General features: G+C 39.6%; 1 protein-coding gene across 7 annotated transcripts in view; it reads left to right on the forward strand.

Moving 5' to 3' along the window:
• MYO3B (myosin IIIB) overlaps positions 1 to 16,831 on the forward strand; it is a 427,394-nt gene that overhangs the window by 349,938 nt on the left and 60,625 nt on the right. For all 7 annotated transcript variants that reach the window (XR_012072650.1, XM_072961115.1, XM_072961116.1 and 4 more), the window contains 2 exons: positions 2,206 to 2,266; positions 3,158 to 3,257. Coding sequence is in view for 6 of the 7 variants with exons in the window: in XM_072961115.1 (XP_072817216.1) it covers positions 2,206 to 2,266; positions 3,158 to 3,257 (161 nt within the window). In the remaining variant the exon portion in view is untranslated. The remainder of the gene's footprint in view (positions 1 to 2,205; positions 2,267 to 3,157; positions 3,258 to 16,831) is intronic.

Consider the following 16,831-nt stretch of genomic DNA (forward strand, 5'->3'; position numbering starts at 1 on the left):
CCTGACTTATACCATTTTTTAAGGCAAACTGGAATTTGTTTCAAGTAAAGGCTGCTAAGATTAGTGTTTGCTAAGGCGTGTTATAAGAACCAGGGCCCTTGACATGCTTCAGGGGAGATGGGTTCCATTGGTAAGATTACATCTAGGAGATGCTGCCTATTCTTTTCCATTCTTGAGGTTCCATTGTGCATATTATTTAAAGTTTCTGGAAATCCTCTTAGGAGAGAAACCTGCTTAACTTTGTTAAATCAAGTACAAGTGCCTATGTACACTACTCATCCTGCCTCTGCCTTTTAGAAACCAAATAAGACATGTAAAAATTATATTGAGATGCCTTGGATTCTTCAGAGGCTTTAGTGAGGAAGTAATCAAACTGATGAGCTGATCCCAGTGAAGAGGTGGAATGTGTCTGCACTTGCCTTTGGATCCTGAAAAGCCTTGCAAGCTTGAGGAGTTCTTAACAAGTTATATATCCTTGTTGGGGCAGGAAAGGCAGAAGTTGGAGACCCCATGGTAATTCAGCAGCCAAACTCTTCTCAGATTTTCTCCAAAGCCCACCAGGACTCTGAGAGGACCTGAATCCACCTGTCCTATAGGTGTCCCACAGCCACTGGGACTTGCCTAAGCTGACAGGAATGAGTTCTTGGGCCAATGCACAGAGACCCAAGGCACAAGGGGTGTCATTGTTCAGAGGAAGAGCAGAGGATTTGGAGTCAGACTAACAGGGTTAAGTGTCTTAGCTCTACCAGGTATGTGCCATGATCCCTGGGCAAATCCCTTACCCTCTCTGAGCTGATTTCTTCATCTGTATAATTGGGACAGTTAAACCACTTAGTTCAAATGGTTGAGAAATTCTCATTATTTATGTAGAAGCATTTTATAAAATATGAAGTGCTGTATAAATGCTAATTAATTTAATTTTAATGCAGAGGGTATTACTGATCTTCATGGCCCACATTTTGGGGGTCCACTAGTCATGCTTTTGTTTATTCAACTTGTCAAATACATATTGAGCACTTACAGTGTACCAGGTGCAGAATTAGGTGCTAGTATAAAGTACAGAATAAAGCAGATCCAGTCCCTGCTTTCTTGGAACTTACATTCCATAGTGGGAAACACATGATAAACAAATATTCACACAAATAAATATATCATTACAGTCCCCTCTTCCCAGGTACTGATGTGATACTTCTCAAATGAGTATATTGCATATAATCTATATATATATGATGCATTTTGAAGGTAATACCATTTCAGAAAATGAATTTTTCAGTTGAAATAAAGAATAAGATTTTTTAAATGTAGAACTAGAAGAGGCCTGAGGAATAATTTATTTCAATCCCCTCATTTTATAGATGAGGAAAACTAGAACCCAGAATACTAGAAAAGTTTGCCCAGTCATGTTTGTGTGTGGAGAGACAGAGAAAGAGAGAGAGACCAAGGATCTTGAGGCAGGAGTTAAAACCCAGACTTCCCTTCCCCTGGTCAGTGCTTTCCACTCTCCTGGGTTCCATCTGACAGGGATTGTAAAATCCTGTTTTATCAGTGAGTTATAATTATCACATTTTTATCCAATGTGTTCTAATTTCTGGAAATTGGGACACAGCACAATTGGCTTTTCCAAACTTTGCTCCATGAAACATTACTGTTTTAATAAATGTTAATAGGTTATCAGTTTTTTAAATTTTTGATCAATTTATTTTAGAAAACTCTGCATCCCCCCACCCCAACTTTAGAAATCCGTAAATGCACATTATGATTGTAAAAGATCATTCCTGCAGTAAGGAAGCCTCTTAGGCTATGTACAGCTCAGCATTTCCCAAACTTATTTGACTACAGAATCTATCTTGAATTATTTAACAATGTGATTAATGTGCTGGGTGGGAAGTACAGCCTAGCATCAGCTTGGTTGGCTTCTTGCTAAAGTTTGTGAATGCCCAATAGTAAACTAGATTGGATCACACAGCTTTAAAAAGGGCAGTTTCTTAAATCAGGCTGACTGTGAGTGTAGGAGCAGCACCAGGTAGGATGCATTTCCTTAAGTTGACCAGGTCCTTTTTAACCAAGGACTGGAATGGGAAACAATGGAAGCTTAGAGTATGTTCTGATACATTTTTGGAGGAAAATATTCCTCTTTGTAAGTTCTTTTTGTTGTTCATTACCATTTTCCAGAGTTCTAAAAATTATCATTTTTTTTATTTTTAGGCATTCACAAGCCCAGAGTTCTTCAAAAGGGTACAATGTCTTCGCAGGACATTCAAATAAGGTAGCTGGTCATCTTGATTCTGAAGTAACTGTGTATCCTTATTACAGACTCATCCAAGTCCGTGGTCATGAAGCCTGTCTGTGGCTGCTTGGTTGGGCCATCCAAACATGAACTGTTAGTGATATTTTGAAGTCTTTGAGACAAAAGCCCAGCTCACTAAAGAATTTTGGTTCAGCAGAGAGACAGGGAGGTACAGTGAAGATAGAATCAAAAGCCTAGAAATTTGCTGCTGAGAATAAATGCTGGCTGCTCCCTGAGGTGATTTGTCTGTGCACTCCACTCTCTACAGATGTTAGAGCCTCTTTTTGAGTAAGGACCTGAGGTTCTTTGGTAGCACTTTGATATCCTGCTCGAATTCAATATGTGAAATGGAGGCGTCTCTCTGTGACTTGGAGCCCACAGCAGGCTTTGAAGTCTGATCCAATTTTTGCTGCCTACTATTTGATGTTGAAAGGATGAAATGAAGAAAATGTACAGTTTTTGCCAGTAACTCTGCTGAGCATATGTAAGATTAAAAAAACAAAATCCTTTGGATGATGTACTTAGAAATGTTAAGTAGATTAATACCTTCCTATAGGTTTTCTTTTTTCTTTCTTAGGAATAAAAATTAAGTATAAGAGAAAATCAGCACATAGCTGTTTTTGTATGGACTATAATTCAGGAGAGGGCTAGGTTGATTTGTTCAGAGGAAGAAATAAATGAATGAAGCAAAAGGTGTTGAGACTTTGCAACTAATTGCCCCAAAGAAAGGACCCACATGACCTCAAGATACTTAGATTTTCCCCCAGTACAATTGGAGCTCAGGGTCCTTTAGTTATATGGAAGCCATGTCCTTAAGGCTGCCTAATCAGAGGATAAAAATAATGTTTCTTTTAATGGGTCTTTCTGAAGCACCCTGTTTCTGGGACTGGTTCACTGTCTTCTCGGACTTGCCATGCTGCTCCAGACCGCCCAGGACTGAGTCCCCCCAGAGGAGCCCCTGCAAAACCTGGTAAGAACATTTTAAATTATGTGCTGCTTCTACTATTTGCAAGCTTTTGTACTTTTTAATGAGTTGTTTAGGCAGGACTGTGTAGAAGATAAAACTCAGGTAGTAATATGACCTAATGTGAGCAAGAAGTTCAGATTTGGGAAGCTATACAGGCTGGAAGCAAGACTGGTATTAAAGGTAGCAGTTGACCACCTACCTGTGCCACTGGTTTAGTTTTTTGAAGGAAGAAAATGAATATCAAAGGCCATACTTCTCCCTTTACTTGTAAGAACTTCAAATTAGGGAAATGCTTTAAAACTTTATTTTCTTAAAGGAAAGATAAACAGTTGACCAGCTTTCAGTGGAGCGGATAGTTCAGGGTCAAAATCTAGGGCTTGGTAAGGAATATGGATTCAAAGAGTAGTTCTGCCCTTTTGTCAACACAACCATTCTTTCAGCAAGAATATAGATATCTTGCCACACTCCTTTGGGACATAGCATCTTTGGCCCCTTTTCTAAATTCTTTACTACAGAATATGGTAAATGTCAGCTTGGGGCTTATGTGTGGCTATAATCAGGACTTCTGGAAGATAAAATAGAAGCATGATCATAAGAAATATTCATGAACTAGAAGATACTAAGCACAATGTGGACTATTCCAAAGAAAGAAACCTTTTCAACATAAAATAGTGATATTATACTTATGGTCAACCTCATTTGTTTTTCTGAAATATGCAGTAGTTTCTTAGGTCTCTTCAGATTTCTTCTTAGCCTGTTTTTCGGTGAAAAAGCTGTAGACTGTGAAGTGGGAAATGCATAATAAATGTGTTAGGACCTTCAGTCCATATGGAACTTAAACTCTTGGAGTAAGACAGTAGAAGATTAGTGTATTACAGCAGAATCTTTTAAATGGCTATGCAGAAAATGATAAACCTGTCCAAGAGAAGATTTTCCCCACAGCCAGATAATGTTCAGGCCACAATGAGGTAGGGGTAGGAATAGTGCAAAAAAAGAGGGAAAATTCAGGAAAAGATAGTGTGGTGAATCAGAATCCATTGTGTAGGAATTTGGTTGGCACTCTTCTCTATCCAAACAGATAATCTGTACCTTTTAATTGGGATGTTTAGACTGCTTACATTTAATGTGGTTATTGATATATTTTGGTTTATATCTATCATCTTGCTGTTTGTTTTCTATTTTTCCCATCTGGTCTTTGTTCTCTTTTGGCATTCTACTTTAAAATACATGTAAAAAGAAAAATTTAATATATGGTCAAATAGCCAAAAAGACAGATTCTGGAGTCAGACTTGCATGAATTCAAATCTCTGCTTTCCTGTGTAGTGTTAATGAAACTATGTAACGTCTCCTTACCTCAATACCTACACATGTGAAATGAGGGAAATGGTAGTTCATAGCCATAGGGTTGTACTAAGGATTAAATGAGCTCGTAGAAGTAAAGGGCATAGTTTGGTGTCTTGTTTCTTAGTTAAGTGTGCATTATAATGTCAGCTGCTGCAGTGATAGTTATTACTGTTGATATTATATAAATGCAAAGTTAATCTATAAGTATGAAAAATGTGTAGAGATATAAAGTTCTTATTGTAAAGCATTAAGTTTTGGTGGGATAGTTTAGGAAGAGTAAAAATTTATTACAGTTTGAATTAACTACTAAAGAGACTTGTTGGATTACAATCATCTTTCCGCATCTTTAGGAAAGTATACCCCAAATTCAAACTTGTAAGTTACACATCTGATTTGCTGTAAATGGTTCATACACGCTTTTCTGTCACAATTGCTCCTTCCTTCCAGTCTAGATGGTTTTCCGTTGAGTCTGCCACTATCACCGTTACTCCTTATACTGTTATAAACAGTATTCTAAGTGGTTTTCCTGCTCCCATTTTTTTCCTTCTTCATATTTCCTCAAGCACAGATATCTGAAGAGTTTTTCTAAAGCCTGCCCTGATCATAACATTCTCCTCCTCCATAATCTTCAGTGGCCCCCCCCATTGTTTCAGCATCAACTCTATGTTTCTTGGCATGACATACAAGGTTGTCTCTGTTCTCGTCCTAATCTTCCTTTCTAGCTCTATCATCCACTGATCTCACTCTCTTATTCTCAGCTTAAGAATAACCAGACTACTCTCTATACTCCAAGCATGCCCAGTGTGTTCTTTCTCTCCTCTGTGACTTTGTTTATGCTGCTCTGTCTGCCCCACCTGTCATCCTTTGCTGTTCAGTCTCAGAGTCCTCACCATTCTTCAGAGTCCACCAATGGCTCCCTCTGAGCCCTTTGACTTTTCTTTTAGTACAAATCACATCCTGCCTTGTATTAGTTATTTTCATTCACCTAATGGATTTTAAACTCTTTGGGGTCATATCTTTTCATTTCTGAATTCTCTTCTCACAGTTTAGCCTAGGTCCCCAAATCAAATTCTTCAGCATCCAAAGCTGTGATGAAATATAATGGAAGCAGAAATGAAATGAAAATCCTGAGTCACTGAGCCACAGAAAAGTTTTAAATTGTATTTATAAATTGTATAATTCTGGAACATTGCACTTGCCGAGAGTAACTTTAACTACATTGCATTTTAAAGATGGACCTGGAACATTTCTAGGGCGCTGAGGAGCAAGCTGTATTGTACCAGCCTCCTGAGGGGATGGCAGTTGGCCATGCATAATGTTGGGGGATGTTAGAGCCCCACCCCCTGTCCCCTAGAGTGCCTAGCATTGGGCCTTAGTGATCTGGTTTCAGCTCTTCAGATTTGCTGAGCAAATCATACACATTTCCTTTCACGCAATTGCTTCTCTCATACCATCACTTCATCATTTCCCTTCCCTTTCCTCATTACTAAATTTTGTTGATCTTGGCAGAAGTTCAGCTATCAGAAAGCAAACCTGAGCTGTATTTCATCCTTGAAACTCTTAGTCCTTAGAGTGACCAAACATCTCGATCTTCCCTGGACTGAAGCTTTTCCAGAATGTAGGTTTACAGTGCTAAAACCAGGACTGTCTCAGGCAAACTGGGACAAGTGGTCACCTGATAATAATACTGAAAGCTGAAATTGATAGGGGGAGAACTTTTTTTTTAATTAGGTCACTCTATTAGGCAAGACTGAGCCTTAGACCTGTACTACGGAATCACCTCACACTGACTGACGGTGTTTGGAAGGCAATGCAAGCAGCTTGCCAAACAGCAACCAATGTGATCATAAAGGGCTCAGATGTCACCCATTTGACAGGGAGAGCGTGTTTCTACAACAGAGGCTCAAAGGCAACATAATCCCTGTCAGGAAAGCACATGGAAACCAGACCCTACAAAGGCAAGGCTACTGGGCCTCCCTGTCCCACACCCAATGCCACTACAGGAAGCCACACACAAGACTTGGAGGCCACTCTTGGGCCTTCACATATGGGTAGTCTCTGGTGCTTTGAATCCCTGCTCTTTTTGGTTCCCATTGAACTGATCCATCTTTTCTTCTTGCCTGGGTGCCATGGAATTCACCATAAACCCTCATCATGGAGCCTCACTCTCAGGACTTTTCTCAGTGAGATGGTAAAGGAATTTCAGGCATAGAATTCCTACCTTTAGCATGGGAGGTAGAAAAAACACCTCCTTGATAAAGGATCTTTTTTAGACTACTGGTTCTCAATCTGTAAGTGTCAGAGTCACCAGAAGTCTTGTTAAAACAGATCACTGGCCTATCCCACAGTTTACAATTTTGTGTGAGGTAGGGGAGAGGGGAGATTTGCTTTTTTACCGTGTTCCTAGGTGATACAGTGCTGCTGGTTGGGGGACTGCCCTTTAAGAACCACATCCCCTATCTCTATGATACTACATTGAAGTAGAAAAAGTGAACTTTATATGTATAACTTTCTATTATTCGTTCAACAAATGCTTATTGAGCACCTACTGTATGTCAACCACAGGCCAGGAAGTGAAACAAGACACTTAAGAGATAAATGCAATTCTAATATCTTGGTCTTTGCAGCTGTTATTTTCTGAAGCAGGTTTGGTAGCACATTTAGTGTCCATATTTATCTCAAGTAGTGTCATTAAATTCTCAGGAAGTTGTCAAGAACCAAGTTACATTTACTTGTGACTTTGCTATAGTGGAGGTGGAGGGGAGTATTTCAGACTTTTTAACGTGTCTCAGTCTCTAAAATTATTAGGGATTATTGCCTTTAAATGATATCTCTATTTTATAAACTCTGCTGCCTCTGTCAGCCCTCCACAAGGCGAAATTGCTCTAAAGCCCATCAGATCTGAGTATTTGCACATATTTCTAATGTGTATGGCATTCCCGTAATGTTTGTGCCCTGGCTTTTTGCAGAAGAATTTAGACAAGGCCAGCATAAGGAATGGACAATTTGAGGTTTGAGGACATGAGGGCAGAGGGATGGAAGGAGAAAATTTAATTTCTAACCTAGCCCCATTCATATTAGTTCCTCACCTTCTCTGTTCTGTTTAAAAGACTTTCTTCGTTTTTTCTAGATCTCGTCTGGTAGTTGAGTGTGGTTTTGTCTTGGTGGGAGAGCACAAGCCCAGTGCCTGGGACTCCGTAGTCATGGCTGTGTGCACCAACCGAAGGCTCCGCAGAACTGCGGCTTTATGAAGGATCTTTGTGGGCTACCTACCAAGAGGGAAAGATTCCTTTTGACAAGCCATTTTCCCTGAAATTTGGGGGTGTGGATGATAGGAAGAAAGGATGTGGTCCACATAAGTCGGCACTGCATCCCCTCGCAGCACCTCAGCTGCTGAGCCAGTGAGATTCTGGCTCCCTTGGAGGAGTTGAGGCTGGAGAGGAAAGTGGCTGTCTCTGTGAGGGCTGATAGGTAGATGCTGTGGAGGTCACTTGTTAGCCCCAGTTCCTGAGGCCACATACCTCATGGAAAGACTTGTGAGAGCCTGTAATCCTTCCCGCAGCTCGTTAAAGCATGTTACAGAGTTGGGTAGTTTTTGGACATTCTTTCTGCTTAGATTGTTACTGCAAGCATGTCTGAAAAGTTCAGCAGGAACTTTTCCGGTGCTTTCCTGAGTCCATGAGGTCAGGATGCCCTTTTTGTGGATGCCAAGTTGGGGTCTGGCATTGACCCAGGACATCAGGAACGCAGCTGCCAAACAACACTGGGGTGGGGCGTGTGAGTCCAGTTAGGGTACTTGGCTTCCAGCATTGGATGTCGACGGCATGGCTGTAAAATGTGAAGAGAGGAATTCGGGCTTTAAATTCCCTTCTTACTTGATGTGTTTGAAACTGCATAAGCTCACTGTTAACCTTGGCTGCCTCTTTCGTTTCATTTTAAAGGATTCTTTTCAACTTTAAAATGAAATACACAGTTGTGTAGTGGGAGTGGAGTGATTTTTCTTCTTTTTACTTTTGTTTGTTTTCCAAGATCAGGAGTAATAAATTTTTGAGGGTTTTTTTTTAATTAATGCTTTTTTTAGTAGCTTTGGGTTTTTAGAAAAATTGGACAAAGTACAGAGTTCCTGTATACTCCCTTACCTCTCCCTCTCCCCACAGTTTCCCCTATTTTTAACATCTTGCATTAGTGTGGCTCATTTGTTACAATGATGAGTTAATCTTGATTTATTTTTATTAACAAAGTCCGTTATTTGTACTAAGGTTCACTCATTGTGTTGTACAGTCTGTGAGTTTTGACAAATATGTAATGACATGTATCCACCATTACAGTATCACACAGAATAGTTTTATTTACCTAACAGTCCCCTGCATTCCACTCATTCATCCCTCCCTCTCTCTCCTTTAGCTCCTGGCAACCACTGTGGTTTTTTTTTTTTTAACTATCTTCATAGTTTTGCCTTTTCCAGAATATCATATAGTTGGAATCAGATAGTATGTAGCCTTTTCAGATTGGCTTCTTTCAATCAGCAATATGCCTTTAAAGTACCTTCATGCCTTTGCATGCCTTGATACTTTATTTCTTTTTATTGCTGAAAATGATTTGTTATATGGATGTACCACAGTTTGTTTATCCATTCGCCTACTGAAGGACATCTTGGTTACTTACAGGTTTTGCCAATTATGAATAAAGCTGTTAGAAATATTTTTTGTGCAAGTTTTTATATGGGTGTAAGTTTTTAAATCCTTTGGTTGAATACTAAAATGTGTTGTTGCTAGATTATATGGTAAGAGTATGTTCAGTTTTATAAAAAACTGCCAAACTGTCTTCCAAAGTGACTGCACCATTTTGCATTCCTCCCAGCAATGAATGAGAGTTCCTTTTGTTCCTCATCCTCACCAGCATGTCAGTGTTTTGGCTTTCTGCCATTTTAATAGGTGTATAGTACTATCTCTTTGTTGTTTTAGTTCATATATCCCTGATGACATATAATGTGGAGCATCTTTTCATATGCTTATTTACCATGTATAAAATTTCTTTGGTGAAGTGTCTGTTCAGATCTTTTGCCCATTTTTAAATTGTGTTGTTTATTCTCTTATTTTGAGTGTTTAAGAGTTCTTTGAATATTTCGAATACCAGTCCTTTGTGAGAGACATATTCTTGCAAATATTTCTTCCAGTCTGTGGCTTATCTTTTCATTCTCTTAACAGTGTGTTTTGTAGCAGTAATGAATTTTTCATGTTTATAATCAGGGAGAAAAATGTTTTTAAATATGCCTGACTGTCAGCATGGCACCCACTCTCTATCCAAGAAAGTGAAACAGCCTGAGAAAAACAAGATACTTGGTTATTCGGTAGTTGAGCACATGAGAACCATGACACAAGTGTGTTCCCTAAATTAAGTGTGATCAGTGTAAGTGTTATGAGGAGGCAAGACAGACATAGTCCAAAAAACTGTGATTATATGATGGTGTGCAGGACCATGGTAAGGTTTTTCTCTCAGTTTTCATTTTTACTTGACATTCCTGTTTCTTCGCTACTTGTGCTGCTTAAGTAACTAGATCTCCTAGAATGACCAGGAAGACTCTGGGGCTGTATGCGTCCAATAAAAACTGTATTTAGCAAGAGAGAAATTATCGGTTTAAATTCAAAGAAGGTTGGGAGAGAGTGAAATGCACCTTTAACATTCATTCACTCAGGGCTTCAGTCAGCTGTTAAGGGGCAGATGCTACACTGGCTGCTGGTGGTATATAAGGGAGCAAGATCCAGGCTTGTGCTTGGGAGTTTATGTTCCAAGGGAGGAATGGACAAGTAAGTCTGAAATCAATCTCCTTTGGCCAGGGGGTTAAGAAGAGTGAGCCCTGGAGCTGTGCTATGACCAGGATACTCTCGGGATCTCGTGGAGCGGAGAAGGGTCAGACAGGCTACTACCAAACCTGAGAAGTGAAGGGGGAGCAGGAACTGGGCAGACAAAGAGTACAGAAGGATGTTTCTGGCCCTCTGCCTGTTTCCTCTCCACACCAGGAAAAGCTCATAAGTGGCATGAGATTGTGGTAGTTTTGTTTTTTACACATTTTAAAATTCTGAAATGTAATATGCTACAGAAAAAAAAAGTTTAAAAATGAGATGGACAGTGTAATGAATTATTATAAAGTCCCCACACAATTACAACTGAGATCAGAAGACAGATGCCTCCTGCTGTGCCCCTTCCTGGTGATGACTCTCCCCACCTTCCTGCGAATGTGTCCTAAATGTCGTAATTTCCTGGTGACTTCTTTTAAACTTGGTATAACTGGAACCACACAGCGTATATTCTTTGGTTTCTAGCTTTCTTCTTTTTTTCTTAACATAATATTATTAATTTATTTATTTTCAGTGCTGTACAGTATCCCCTTTTATGAATCCATCCTTCTGTGTCTGGACATCTGGTTGAGATCCTTTTGTTCAACCTTTTCATTTTACAGATGAGAAAACTGAGTCCTAGTTGGTATTCCCAGAGCTAGAACCCAACCCAGAGCTATGCTGTAGAGAAATATCAAGGAAGTGATGTCTCTGGAACAGCTCTCAGGACCCAGGCCATTCTTGATGGTTCTTTGGATGGCGATTTTAGCTTCTTCCATATGTTTCCCCCTTTGCTCTGCAGAGAGACAGGAAAAAAGAGGAACCTCAAGGGGCTGAACACTTAGCTGTAGTTCAGCTGTAGACTCTGAAGTCGGCTGCATTATGCTTAAGTTATTTGACTGTTCACTGGTCACAGTTTAGGATTTCACAAGCTCTATCCTGGTTAGGCTCAAAGGCAAGAAGGCAAAATAAGGGACATAAAGCCATGCCTGGGGGATTATTGGCATTAGGTGTTAAGTGTTTTATTTAGGTCTGACTGCTGTTGGGTTTAGATTAAAATTACTTGGGATTTAAAAAGGGAACAGACATATTTCTTACGAAACTGTGAATATGAAGGTGGGATAATGACAGGAAAGAGAACTTCAAAATAAGCAATGGATATCAAATGAGTCCACAGTTTTTCTCCCAACTGAAAATAATTCCCAATGACTACCTGATCCTCTACAAGCCACAGTACTGTTATCTTAAACCAGAGCCTTCCTGAGTTCTGCCCATCACATCCCAAACCTTTCCACTCCCACATTTTGCCCATCCTTCCAGCACTTTGCTGGTATTTAAGCCTTTTATTACACTGAACTTCCCTGCTCTATGGCCTGTGTTCCTAGATTCCTAAGAATGTGTGTGTGTGTGTGTGTGTGTGTGTGTATGATGCATGATGCTCTAGCAGCTTTGGGAGGACTCTGGGTCAGGAATTGCCCTTCAAAAATAAGACTCCAGATTAATACAGGAGAATAGTGCTTGGCATATGGAAAGCACCTAATGTGTTTAGCTGCTGCTGCTGCTGCTGCTGTGTTTTCTAACTCCTCAAATGAGAATTGCTTCTGAAAGTCCTTAATTTTCAAGCTAACAACTCCTTCCTTCCTTCTGTTCAATTGTTGAGTCTTATGGAGTGTACTAACATTTCTACAACCTGCATTTGGTTTATGCTCGATGTCACCACGAGTCTCAATAGTTTATCACCTTGAACCTTTACCACATTTAAGAAGACTGGGATTAATGTGCTGGTATTTTCTGTGCCTTGCAATTTGTGTAATGGGAAGGAGTTATGTTTCATTAATCCACCTAAATGGTTTAAGGAATATTTAGGGTTCTCACCAACTCAGATCCCCATTTTCTTTCTCCGCTATCCAGAGGGGTTGTTAGGCTGCTTGATAGTGAATAATTAGAACAACCAGTCTACCCTGACATTAGGCTGGGTTTGCCTGACCTAATATACATGAAGATCAGTGGTCCCAAAGGGACCTTTCCTTTTGAAAGGAAGAAATTAATGATATCCCATTTCATTACATTGGTGCCAGGAATTTTCTCTAAGCAGCCTATTTAAAAGAACAAATTCAAACAGGCCTCAGAAACAATGCAAGAGATCTGCAAAGCATTCAAGGGATGAGTTTACACACTATCCTGATATCAAAGGAGAAGTTTTGATGCCAGGACACAATGGCTGGGCTCTCCCAATGAGCACACACCAACTTTAAATGCCAAAGTCTGCATTTGTGCAGAAATCAGATAAGTGCAAAGAGCTCTAGGCTTGATTCAGCTCTTAACTGATTCATCCTCCAAAAGGACAGTTGGCATGCTAACTCGTTACCAACGGTCTCAGTGTTTGGGGTGTGGGTGGGGGACAGAGCACCCAAGGATCCACTCCAAATCTCCAAGGGTCACATTACAAAGTGTCGGTTCTATTTGTCGTTCGCTGCTATATTTACCCATGCCCAGAGCAGTTCAGCTCACAGCATCACCCTTGCACTCTACCCTCTGATTTTCAGCTTGGGTTGCCATCTGGGGACCGAGCTCTTCTCATCTGTTATGGGCTGCCATTCTTTGTTCTAGACTGCATCCTTTTATTCAGTTAATTAATGGAACCCCCACTTCGTGTAGCATTTTCTACCTAACACTGGGGGAAGGCACTGGAAAAAAGTACATTGCATTGTCTCGCCCCTTAAAGGAGAAATTAAAGATGCTCCCTCTCACCCACTGCTCTGAGTAAATTAACCCATATGGTCATAGGGAACAATCTGTAAATAATTGCTGAGTGGTTAGAGGATTGAATATATGCTACATAAAGGTTTTGCTTGCATTATCTGTAACCATTAAATTATAAGCATTGACCTTAGAGTTATCTTCTCTGCAGCACTCCTGACAAATCATTATCCAGGCTGATCTCACACTTTCTTTTGCAGACCTGTGAGAGCCCCTATGAGAAACTAATGTGATCCGTGCACCCTAACCCCAGAAAAATGGGCAAATGCACAACAGCAACATTTTGCACATAATGTCGAGGACTTCCCAGACATCTTCATGGTTTCATCAGGGTCTCCATCCCAGCTTAAGAATCTCTTTGCTAGTGAAAGTAACTGACTAATGTTAAAGACTATCAATTTCATGGTTAGAAAGCTTGATAAAAGGATTTTTCTTCTTGCTTCCAGTACTGAACAAGAAAAAAATGGTTATTTCTTTTTCCATGTGGTAGTTCTTCAAATATTTGTAGATGGTTTTAGCTTTCTCATTCAGACTTCTCTTTCGGGCTTTTGACTCTCTAATTCATCAAATAACCCTTAAAAGCTGCGGCTGTACTCAATTTTTGTGCCAGGATCTAAACCCTTGGGAGTAGAAGACATGCATGTAGTCCAAAAAAGATAGAGCAGTCATTCTCAAAAATGCTAAGGCAGGTTCCAATAGTGGTCCCTTCTTCATTTAAAAGAAAAACAACTTGATCCCTTTTAAAAAATTTAAAAACCTCAGAATTTCTTGCAAAGGGCAAAGGGAGGGAGAGATACAAACTACTATATATAAAATAGATAAACAACAAGATCCTACTGTATGGCACAGGGAAATACATTCAATATCTTATAATAACCTATAATGAAAAAGAATACATATAGTGTATAACTGAATCACTATTCTGTACACCAGAAACTAGCACAACATTCTAAATCAAAGATACTCCAATTAAAAAAAAATTTTTTCAGAAATTGATTGTTATCCCCATTTTAGCATTTTGTGCACTTTCTTTGGGTCCACTCAGCCCTAACAGTGTTTTCTTACCTGTCCTATTACAACTAGTGCTCTTGACCTTGACATGGAGGCCTGCAGGTATGGGCCTGTGGCCTTTCTTCAAATCCTATGTACCCTGGAGCCTAGTGAGAGTGGAACTATTAGCACATACACCTAAAGGGCATGGAAAAGGTATGGCATCTGGAACCCGAAAGGAGAGAGCCATGTGAGTATAGGGGTCTTGAGAAGAGAGATGACCTTCAATCAAGAATGCAGTCCATACAAGACAATCCCACAGGAAAGGAGCTGCAGAATAAGAGAATATTTTCTCTCTTTTCCCTTACTTTCTTCCTTTCTTCTGATTTCTTGCTAGGGCTCTCTGTTGCCCAAGCCACTGGAAGGCATACAGGTCATCTTCTGAGTCAGAGAACATGGTAGAAATAGATGGAGAATGGATCTGCTGGGAAGGAATGCTACACCATTTAAAGGACCCAGCATAACTTCAGTTCCTAATATGAAGTTCACACCCCTCTCCCACAAAGACAAAAAATACCTCTCTGAAAGATATTTTATAAATAGTGCCTCTGTTAGGAATTGTTCTCTGCTTAAATAAACCAATACCAGAATATGGTGACATCAGTAGATAAATGTATGTTGTCTTCATGTCATGAGAACTCCAGCGGAGTAGGCAGTTTCTGTTATTGATCCAGAAGATCAAAAATGTCAGGCAAGGCCAAGCCTCTGTGATTCTCTTGGCCTTTATTTTTTTTTTTTTCATGGTTCCAAGATAGCTGCTGGAGCTCCAGTCATCATGGCTGCATTCTTTGTGAATGAGCAAAAAGGGTTTTCCTGGAGCCCCTATGCAATAACTTCTGTTTACATCTCCTTTATCTGCAGGAGAACTTAAAAAACATATTTGACTTCATCACACTGTTGCCCCTACGATATAAGCGTTCTGTTGGGAAAGAAGCAGGAAAAAATGGATGTTGAGTAGACAACTAGTAGTGTCTACCCAAGATAGAATTTAATCACCTCAAGCATATATGCTAAGGGCATAGTTTCATTCTGGTTTCTGAACTTGGGAATTTTTAAGTTATATGAATATTCCCTCTTGAATGATCAGATTTAGCCTTGGATCATTCTTCATGGAATACCAAGGCCTGCAGGCAAGAGAAAGACCACTTATAAGAGATGCTTTTAAAATTCTAAGGCAGAAATTCAAGTGTGTCTTGTGGAAACAGTTTGTCCAAACAAAATAAAGCTCTTTCTGATCTGAGTCTAGAAATAGGAGAAATGGAAAAGACACACTTTGCTGACATGCTAGTGCAAGTATAAAGGATCAATTTTTGTGCAGAAATATTTTGCTGTGTATATTGAGGGACCTTTTAAAAATGGTCAGATCCTTTATCCCAATAATTTACTCATAATCAGCCTTTTGAAAAAGTCTAGAAAAAGTTAAAGAGAACAATTAATTCAATACTGCTGTATTATAGAGTAATATATAACTATAAACTACATCAGAAAGCATTTATAATAGCGTGGGAGAATTGGTTTTATTACCGTAATAGCCTAAGGTTATGCTGAAGTTTAGCCTGAGTATCTCAGTCCTCTAGGTTTCTCTTCCTTTAATATCCAGCTGAAATGGCTGGAGCCCCCATCCTAGTATAAATAGTAGGTTTTATACACTCTACTCCATTGCAGTCATGCTCCTGACTTGCTGTCTGTCAGAACCTCAGACTGCAAGAAAAGAAACCCAGACACCCCTTTAGAATGAAATCGACCAAGAGCTTTAAAGGGCAATTCATAAAAAGAAAAATACAAATGACCTATGACTATATGCCAAAATGTTCAACCTCAAAATTTAATACGAGAAATGAAAATTTCTCTTTTGCTTATCAAACAGGCTATGATGGAAAAAAGATAATACCTGGGGTGTCAGGAAAACGAGGAAACAAGGGCATTCATAGTATCGTTTGTGGGGCAGCAGCCTCTTTGAGTGCAAATCTGCCAGTATATCATTTGTCCCAGCAACACCTACTCCATAAACTTACCTTCTGTACAGAATCAGATAAGCACATTGAAAGCTGTTTACACGATTCTGTGACTAGTTGTATTGAAGCGTAAAAAGAGCCCAGTGATGTTTATTCTCAGTCACTGCAGATATTGGTAGATAATTAGAGAAAGAGGGAAGTACTTGACATGGTACCTAGCACACAGTAGGTGCTTAATGACTGTTTATTGAATGACAAATTAATTCAGATGGGAGAAATTAGTTTTGTCTCCCAAAGTATTTTAGCTGCATGTTGTAAATATTTCTGTTCAACATCTTTAGCCATGGGACTTGAGCTTAGAAGATGGGACACAGCCATCTGTCTAGAACAGTGGGAGACTTTCAGGGATGAGATTTCTTTCTGCTCATCTGTCTTTCGTTTCTTTTCTTTTTTGTAAAAATCAGTTAGCAAAATGAATGTGGTTTCCAAGCAAGACTGGAGAAAGAGATTAGTAGTGAACCTGTAGGGGGCAGGTAGACCAAATCTCACTGCTCTATGGTTTGCTTAGCTTATGCAGTGTTTTGGGTGAGAGAAAACTAAACTAGGTCATCTTATTGACAAGCATAATCAT

This window comes from Vicugna pacos, chromosome 5 (genome assembly GCF_048564905.1).
Source record: "Vicugna pacos chromosome 5, VicPac4, whole genome shotgun sequence".
Lineage (NCBI taxonomy): Eukaryota > Metazoa > Chordata > Mammalia > Artiodactyla > Camelidae > Vicugna > Vicugna pacos.